The 9,657-nt window shown below is 41.0% G+C and overlaps 1 protein-coding gene across 2 annotated transcripts in view; it reads right to left on the bottom strand.

The window, feature by feature from the left end:
* The window catches only part of MANSC1 (MANSC domain containing 1), a 19,814-nt gene that overhangs the window by 6,991 nt on the left and 3,166 nt on the right, over positions 1-9,657 (bottom strand). Inside the window, exons 2-3 of one of the 2 annotated variants that reach the window (XM_040488902.1) lie at positions 6,041-6,362; positions 1,983-2,123 (exon numbers count right to left, since the gene is read on the bottom strand). In XM_040488902.1, the coding sequence (XP_040344836.1) occupies positions 1,983-2,123; positions 6,041-6,263 (364 nt within the window). In that variant the 5' untranslated portion in view covers positions 6,264-6,362. The remainder of the gene's footprint in view (positions 1-1,982; positions 2,124-6,040; positions 6,363-9,657) is intronic. The other variant, XM_040488904.1, reaches the window with a different exon arrangement.

The raw sequence follows: 9,657 nt of genomic DNA, 5'->3' as shown, positions 1-9,657 counted from the left end.
AAGTCGGACGCTTAACCGACTGCGCCACCCAGGCGCCCCATCTCTCCACTTTTCATACTTCTTGCGTATCACTTTTTTTTTTTAAGTTTGTTTCTCTTGAGAGAGAGAGAGAAAGCAGGAGTGAGGGAGGTGGAGAGAGAGAGAGGGAAAGAGAAGGAGAATCCCAAGCAGGCTTCGCACTGTCAGTGCAAAGCCCTATTCAGGGCTTGATCCCATGAACCATGAGATCATGCATGACCTTAGCCGAAGCCAGTCCCTTAACCGGCTGAGACACCCAGGTGCCCCTGTATGTCACTCTTTATATGGTTCACTCTGAGTGAGTCAGCCAGCTGAGACTGAGACTGAAATCATTCTGCCTCAAGATATTGAAACAGGCTATTTCCTCTGCCTGAAGGTCTTCCCAGATCTTCTCACATCTGGCTTCTTACCATTCAGATCTCAGTTGAGGGGTTACTTCTTCACAGATGCTTCCTCTGATCACCTACTCATGAGGGTCCACTCAGTGATCATCTATTACATTGTCTTAGCTCAATCATCAGCCTAACACTTGTGATGATATTTTTCTTGATTACTTTTTTTTTGATTACTTATAATATTTTTCTTGATTACTTATTTAGGATGGTTATTGTCTCTCCCTCCTAAAACATAAGTTCTAGAGGTAAAAACCTTGTTTTCCATGTTTCCATTTTTGTGTTCTTGGGGCAGAAAAAGTGTTTGGCACATATAGGAGATGCTAAATAACATTTGTTGTTTATTGAGCAAATGAGCAAATAGAATATTATTAATAGCCAAGGGTATAGTGAAAAAAACTGTCTAAGACTTAAATAAAAGGACACTTGATACTGAAAACATTTCACCCTGAACATTAGCAAGCCAGGGCGCCTGGGTGGCTCAGTTGGTATAAGCATCTGACTCTTGGTTTCAGCTCAGGTCATGATTTCACGGTTTTGTAAGTTCAAGCCCCACGTCAGGTTCTGAGCTGAGGGTGCAGAGCCTGCTTGGAATTCTCTCTCTCTCTCTCTCTCTCTCTCTCTCTCTCCCTCCCTCCCTCCCTCCCTCCCTTTCTGCCCCTCCCCTGCTCACGCTGTCTCTCTCTCAAAGCTAAATAAATAAATAAACAAAGTTAAAAAATATTAAGAAGCCAAAATCTCACCAAGACATATCCAAATTATTATATCATTTTTTAGTTGTTTATTTTCTAAATTCTGAACAAATATGTTCAGAGTGGAGACTGTATTTCCAATGCCTTGCACAGAATTTGGCACATGGTGGACGCTTAGTAAATACTTCTTGAATGAACCTCCTTCCAGGTCTAGGTAATAAAATCCAGGGTGTTTGATTTCACATAATGTGATTATAAAATAATTAGAACCTAAAGACAAATGTACTAGAATTTTGTATACTCACATGGATCTTAACCCTTTAAAAAATTTTTTTTATGTTTATTTATTTTTGAGAACAAGAGAGACAGAGCACAAGTGGGGGAGGAGCAGAGAGAGAGGGAGGAATCTGAAGCAGGCTCCTGGCTCTGGGCTGTCAGCACAGAGCCTGATGCGGGGCTCGAACCCGTGGACGGTGAGATCATGACCTGAGCCGAAGTTGGACCAGCTGAGCCACCCAGGCAGCCAGGTCTTAACCCTTTTAAAACAGACCGTGGACCACGGAGACCTTATTCCAGTGCCTCTTACATTTTCTAAAGAGGTGTTTCAAAATGTTTTCATGAAAGGTCTGAGTGCCTTTTATCTCAGGAAGGTAGAAACAAAAAGCTAAACAACACAAAATACCATCATTCAGAGATCTTTCATTGGAAAACAGATGTTTGGTTTAATAGACTGACTTTTAAATCATGAGAGATTTCTGGTGTGCCTCTATATTTGTGACTACTTTTGGTAGTTTTAGATTCTTTTGTAGAAAATCTTTCACATGAACCATATCCTTAAAGAATCCCAATCACCAAAGAAAAAGAACAATGCTTTTATTACCTCTCATTATCCTGTAACTCATAAGTCCCTTTGCTGGTTTCAGGGGACAGGCTTCCTCGCTGGGACAGAAAAATAGGTAGCAGTTGGGCTGTCTAGTTGTTTTTCGAGTGTCGAAGATCATCAGGTTACATGCTTTGTCTCCTGAAATTAAAGGTATCATAAGCATTACACTGAAATAGGATAGTCTAAAGACGATGGCAATTATTTTTTCTGCTGTCCAACACAAATACCTTTGTTCATGTTGTGCATTTGCTTGCTGACCACTAATTCGTTTCCTCTTCCTTAGTACTTACAGCAATTTGTGAAGACATTGGGTTAAAAAATCTGAATTAAGGTAATTTTGGCAAAACCCACTTTAAATAGTACATTTAATTCTTTTTTTAAAAAAATAATGCATTTAATTCTTTAGATAAGCCTTCCATTTGCTCAAATATCCATCAAAATACACACAGAAATACTGACTTTGCGATCTTTACACAACTCACAACTGAGTTGGAACTTAAGAAATGGATCTAACCTAATGATTTCATGTATCTCTCATATCCCAAAGGCAGACACCTATATCAGACACCTATGAAGCCATGAGTCTGGCTTTCTTGAGTAGAGTCCCTAAATTTAGCATCACACCATCATTGCCCCCTTCCACAAAGGACCTGAGTAGTGTATGGAGGACAAAGTCTATGTTTTACCTTTATCAGTACCATTCTTCTTTTGATTTTTCTTCTTCACATTTCTTTTTTTTTTTTATTTTTTTTTTCAACGTTTTTATTTATTTTTGGGACAGAGAGAGACAGAGCATGAACGGGGGAGGGGCAGAGAGAGAGAGGGAGACACAGAATCGGAAACAGGCTCCAGGCTCTTAGCCATCAGCCCAGAGCCTGACGCGGGGCTTGAACTCACGGACCGCGAGATCGTGACCTGGCTGAAGTCGGACGCTTAACCAACTGCGCCACCCAGGCGCCCCTCTTCTTCTCATTTCTATTCTTCCTTATTTCTGCTTTTCCATTTTCCTTCCTTTCAAACTTTTTACTCTTAACTTTCATTTCTTGCTTCTTTTTCTCTTCCACCTATGCCCAGTAGAAATCATTCTTTCTATTCATCATGGTCTAGAGCTGGCTTTGGTCTCAATCTGGTGCCATCTCACATCTTGGCCTAAGACCCTTGAGGGATCAGTATACCCCTGGTCAGGATAAGGTTTTGTTTTGTTTTGTTTTAATGTTTTATTTATTTTTGAGAGAGAGAGAGTGAGCAGCCAAGGGGCAGAGAGAGAGGGAGACACAGAATCTGAAGCAGACTCTAGGCTCTGAGCTGTCAGCACAGAGCCCAACGTGAGGCTCGAACTCACAAACTGTGAGATCATGACCTGAGCCAAAGTCAGACGTTTAACTGACTCAGCCACCCACATGCCCCAGGATGAAGGTTAAGAGGCACATAGGCTAATTATTAAAAATGCATGCTCTTTCTAAACACACACACACACACACACACACACACACACACACACCCATGTATTAACTAACCTTGTTGTAGTAGTCATTACACAATATATACATGTAACATATCATCACACTGTATATATTTTCACAATGTTACATGCCAAATATATCTCAATAAAGCCAGGGGAAAATATTCTGCATAACTGGCCATCAGCACAACTTCTTCAAATCAGGCAATGGTGAGGATCAACCTTGACTCCCGCATTTGGAAAGAAGATTCAGTTAGTTTCTGCAGGGGTTTTAGGCAGAAAACCAGGCAACAAGAAAGGTACTTTAGTTTTTCCTTTCTCAGCAATGGGATAATTCTGCAATACCATTTTTGGGGGGCATGGAGGTAAAGGGAAAGGTCCATAAGCCCCCCAAGTTGTATGCAAAACTTTGTGTCCTTTGTACTTCTTTTTTCTTAATAATTCCTTTTTTTAAATAATTTTTTTAATTTAATTTTATTTTTGAGAGAGAGAGAGAGAGCAAGCAGGGGAGGGGCACAGAGACAGAGAGGGAGACACAGAATCCAAAGCAGGTTCCAGGCTCCGAGCTGTCAGCACAGAGCCCGATGCGGGGCTCAAACTCACGGACCATGAGATCGTGACCTGAGCTGAAGTTGGTCACTCAACCAACTCCGCCACCCAGGCGCCCCTGGGCATCTTTCTAAAATCTGTGGTTATGAGCAAATTATCAAAGCACTTAAAGACCATTGCTCAATAAATGAAGAAACAGTCTGAGATCCGTTAAAGGAGACCCACAATTATCTCTACTTACCGTAAAGCAGTAACAGTAGTTCTGCTTATACAATAAAACAGCAAACCCTCATTTCTCACTAAACACCCATTACGGAGCTGAAAAGAAATGCAAGGTTTCCTGTGTTGCCAGCAAACACCCACACAGCATTCAGTACTGTTTGCAGATGATTTGCTACTTCACATAAATGTTGATACCAACATTTAAAGAAAAACTGGAAATTTAAATTAAATCTCTGTAATTTCCATAAATTACTCCTATAGAGAATATCAAAGCACACTGCTGAGTTTGAGAAAACCATTGAAAGTTTTTTTTTCCTCCTGACGTCAAATATGTGGTATCTTTTCCACACTAATACTCCAATTCTCCAGGGCACTGACTCAATGTCTTATGATTCGATTCAATTCTTACACTAACTACCTGGAGTTAGCATCAGATTCCATAGGTTTGAGGGCTCAGTCCTGTAAGACTGTCCTCACTTAGAGGCCAGTCAAAAGTATCAGCTCCCAGGTTACTCACGCTTCTGCCCGAATTGGCCATAAATCCAGGCTCCCACCACCCCTACTTCAGGTTTGATAATTTGCTAGAACTACTCACGGGACTCAGGAAAAGGCTATACTTACTATGATAGTTTATCAGTGAAAACACAAATGAATAGCCAAATGAAGTGTACATAGGGCGAGGTCCAGAAGGGTCCTGAGTGCAGGAGCTTCTGTCCCGGTATACCTGGAGTGAACAATCCTCTTGCACATGTGGATGTGTTTGCCAATGTGGAAGCTCTCTAAACCTGTGTTTAGGGATTTTTTTATGGAGATTCCATTATGTGGGCACAGCTGATTAAATCATTGGCCACTGGTGACTGAATTCAATCTCCAGCCCTTCTCCTCTACCTACAGGTGGGGGTGGAGCTGAAAATTCCAAATTTCTAATCAAGGCTGGGTCTTTCTGGTGACGAGTTCCCATCCTGGAGCTACCTAGGGAGCCACCAACAGTCGTAACTCAGGTGTGGTTGAAAGGGGCTCATAATGAATAACGAAAGAAGCTCCTAGGCTCAGGAAATGGCAAGGTTTTTAGGAGCTCTAACAGGAACCAGGAACCAAGATTATATGCATACATTTCTGACTATACCACACCCATTATACAAAGAAGAGAAACCAAAGATATAAGAGAAAACGTATGATTCGGTTGGCCAGTAAGTCAGGTAAGAAGCATTACTCCAGTGTTGACTAGCTCTTCTAGGCTCCTTGATGGCAAGGCCTTGTCCATGTTATTCATTGTTTTGTCTCCAGCATTCAGCAAGGCATTCGGTGCTCAATAAATGTAGTGTGGGTGTTTTTTTGTGGTTGGTTATTTATTTACTTTTCATTTAGGGAATTAGGACAGGGTCATAAACAACTGAAAAATGACCACTGTTTCTCTTGGATAAATATTTCTCAAGTCTGGAACTTGAAACATGCAAAGGTATGGCTCAGACCTGTGAGCCTCTTTCCTCTGTGTCATGTGACTGGGTCAGTCCAAACAACTTCCCATGTCCCTTAAGGGTTTTTGTTTCCAGCATCTTAGATGCCTATTAGAACATAACACCAGTGGTTCTCAACCTTTTTTCTACCTACACACCTGGGTGATATACACACACACTCATCAGTAACTTTGACCCAGCTTAGGGGAGGGGAGGACACACTTGTGGCACATGTTCCCAGTGAATTTGTTACCCACATTTCTACCCCATTGAGAATCACTAGGATAAACTATGCAGCCAGATCAGCCAGCTACTTATATCACAAAACACTTAAAATGAAGAGTTGCCAAGGGACTATTACTTACCTGTTATGTTTTTCGTTGAACAGCAAGAATTAATGCAGTCTTCCTGAGTTAATGTATGTACAGGTTCATTACCTCTAATTCCCTTTGAAAGAGATGACTGGATGTCAATGACAACATCTTCTAGACTCTTCGTGTGGCAGTTCTGACTGGTGGACAGCCTCAGTGTCAGGAAGCAAATTACCACAAAAGTGTAACTCAAGCCCCATTCTTCCCTAAAGGACATTTTAAATTTCAATTTAGCCTAGTCTTCCAAGGTCAAGGATAATCCTCCCTCTGGTCTGAGTTTGCTTCAAGAAGATTGTACAGATCATGGAATTTCTCTCTAGAACAAAAATAGAAAATCATCAATGAGTTTTGTTTCTTTTAATAAATCTCACGAAGATACATTTCATTTCCTACAAGTCAATGTCAACAGCTCATGATTTACAAAACAGAAATAAACAAGCATTTTTTATGTTTCACTTTTAATAGATCAAGACAACCTTCATTAAAAACTTGGTAAAGAACTAATTAGCACAAATATGTATACTATCCCATCAGTGCTTAAAAGCTGACAAATATCTATGAAGGAAGAGATATAAACAAGAGGCCTACCCCCAAAGTTCTAGAATCCTTCCTCTTCTTGCTTCTCCTAACCAAGAGCGGAGAGGACACAAAATCTCTAGCCTCTGATGAAGCAGTGATAACAGGCTTGGGCAGAGTTTCTTTCTCAGTATTAACAACCAGCATTTTAAAATCACCTACTAGGTGGTAGGCAATGTGCTATGAAATATACATATATTATCCCATTTAATCCTGATAGTCGGTCTGCAAAAAAAAAAAAAAAAAGAGCTACTATTTCCCTCATTTTATAGATGAGGAAGCTGGGGCTGCCTTTCTTGTGGCTGCCTCTCCTTAAGTATCAAATCAGAGACAGGTAACTCTAATAATCTAATTCTAAGAGTTAGCTGGTCAGTAGAGGGAATTCATTCATTTTGAGAATACAAATTGTTCACTGAACCATACTGTAGAGCAGAAATACTTCCTCTTCAATCTCATTCTCCTCCTCCTCCTTCTTCTGTCATGAACCCGAACCCTTTGGTAGTCTGGTGAGGCTTAGGATCTTTTCTGAGAGACAGAAAAGTTTTTTTGTTTTTTTTGTTTTTTTTAGCTGGTCAACTCAATCTTGGAAGCCAATTTATTTACAAACAATCCATCTACCACCATGAGAAAACAACTGTGAAAATTTTAATTAGTACAAAGCTCAGAAACTCCATTTAGGTTCAACAAGCATGGCTATGGTGCTAAGCAAGTCGTCTTTTTCCATAAAGTGAGTAAAAGGTCAGTTTCACAGAGCATAATGATCCTTGAAGCAGCAATCCTCAGATTTCAGTATGGCCCTGTATGTTTTTAAATAAGCAAGGCTAGAATGAGCAATAGAGTTTTTAAGAGTATGTTGAGTGACTGGGGCGCCTGGGTGGCGCAGTCGGTTAAGCGTCCGACTTCAGCCAGGTCACGATCTCGCGGTCCGTGGGTTCGAGCCCCGCGTCAGGCTCTGGGCTGATGGCTCAGAGCCTGGAGCCTGTTTCCGATTCTGTGTCTCCCTCTCTCTCTGCCCCTCCCCCGTTCATGCTCTGTCTCTTTCTGTCCCAAAAATAAACAAACGTTGAAAAAAAAAATAAAAAAAAAGAGTATGTTGAGTGACAGATGCCAATTATATTAAGTGATCTGAACTAATGTGCATAGGTAACCAGATACTTCACATAGGTAGAATATTAATGCCATAACCAACCCAAATGGCCCCCCGTTTGATCAAGACTACTAGATTCTCTAGAGGAGCAAGAAGTGAACTTTCTCAACTTACCCTATTCAATACTTTTTATTGGTGCAATTTCTACTAAAGCTTGTGGTAGAACTACCTACCATCAGGGTAAATGCTGTTGCCTAGAACAGGACTGCAATTAATATTAGAATCAGCACACGGAACTTGACATGAAAAATCTAGGTCAAGAATCTATAGAAGGAGTCTCAGTTCAAAAGTGAATTGTACAGAGACTTAAGTAAAAACCACGTCAAAGAATATGTGAGCCTTAAAGTTAATAATGTCTCGGAGATGTAGCATGTTAAGAACGCACCGACACTACATAAATAGTGAACAAAGAACAGAAAAAGGTTTTTTGACTAAAGCGGGGGAGACAGTAGAAAAATATTTACAAAAAGTGTTCAGAATAAGGTAACATTTAAGGAAAACATAAAAATGAGGGGTGCTCAGTCAGCTGAGTGTCCAACTCTTGATTTCAGCTCAGGTCACCATCCCAGGGTAGTGGAATTGAGCCCTGTGTCCAGTTCTGTGCTGGGTGTGGAGCTTGCTTAAGATTCTCTCTTTCTCTCTCTGCCCCTCTCCCCTGCTTTTGCGCACTCTCTTCCTCTAAAAAACAAAAAACAAACAAACAAAAAAAACCTATAAATTCTTTAAAAAATAAATTAATAAAATACATATATATAATGAAAAATGAAATATATTAGGATTATGAAGGAAGTCAGTTATATGAAATATAATTATCAAAGTAGTTTTTAAAGTGTGCCTAGAGGGGAGTCTGGAAGGCTCAGTCAGTCAGGCCTCCAACTTCAACTCAGGTCACGATCTCATGATTTGTGAGTTTGAGCCCAGTGTCCAGCTCAGTGCTGACAGCTCAGAACCTGGAGCCTGCTTCAGATTCTGTGTGTGTCTCTCTCTGCCCCTCCCCTGCTCACGCTGTGTGTGTGTCTCTCTCTCAAAAATAAATAAACATTAAAAAAAATTTTTTTTAATATGCCTACAAAACGCTGATGTAAAATATCAAAAAACAAAACTAAACTAAATAAGTGGAGAGATGGTCCATGTTCATCAATATTAAGATGTCCATTCTTGGGGCGCCTGGGTGGCTCAGTCGGTTAAGCATCCGACTTCAGCTCAGGTCATGATCTCACGGTCCATGAGTTCGAGCCCCGCGTTGGGCTCTGTGCTGACAGCTCAGAGCCTGGAGCCTGTTTCAGATTCTGTGTCTCCCTCTCTCTCTGCCCCTCCCCTGTTCATGCTCTGTCTCTCTCTGTCTCAAAAATAAATAAACGTTAAAAAAAAAAAATGTCCATTCTTCTCAACTTGATCTATAGATTCACTGCAAAGTTTTGATTTTAAAGTTTACATGAAATGCAGAAAGGCCCAGAATGGGCAACATGATGCTGAAAAAGAACAAAATTGGAGAACTGACACTACCTAACTTCAATACTTACTGCAAAGTTACAGTAATCAAGACAGTGTAGGGGCACCTGGGTAGCTCAGTCGGTTAAGCGTGGGACTCTTGATTTCAGCTCAGGTCATGATCTCACCATTCATGAGACTGAGCTCTGCATCGGGCTGTGCAATGACAGCGCAGAGCCTGCTTGGGATCCTCTCTCTCTCTCTTTCTCTCTCTCTCTCTCTCTCTCTCTCTCTCTTCCTCTCTCCCTCTCTCTCTCTCCCTCTCCCTCTGCCCCTACCCTGTTCGTGCTCCCTCTCTCTTTCTCTCTCCCTCTCTCTCTCTCTCTCCCTCTCCCTCTGCCCCTACCCTATTTGTGCTCTCTCTCTCAAAATAAATAAACTTAAAAAAAAAAAAAAA

Source organism: Herpailurus yagouaroundi, unplaced genomic scaffold (genome assembly GCF_014898765.1).
Source record: "Herpailurus yagouaroundi ecotype Mexico unplaced genomic scaffold, PumYag 166, whole genome shotgun sequence".
Taxonomy (NCBI): domain Eukaryota; kingdom Metazoa; phylum Chordata; class Mammalia; order Carnivora; family Felidae; genus Herpailurus; species Herpailurus yagouaroundi.
Note: the sequence above shows the minus strand (reverse complement) of the source record. Positions and strands in the feature narration are given on the sequence as shown.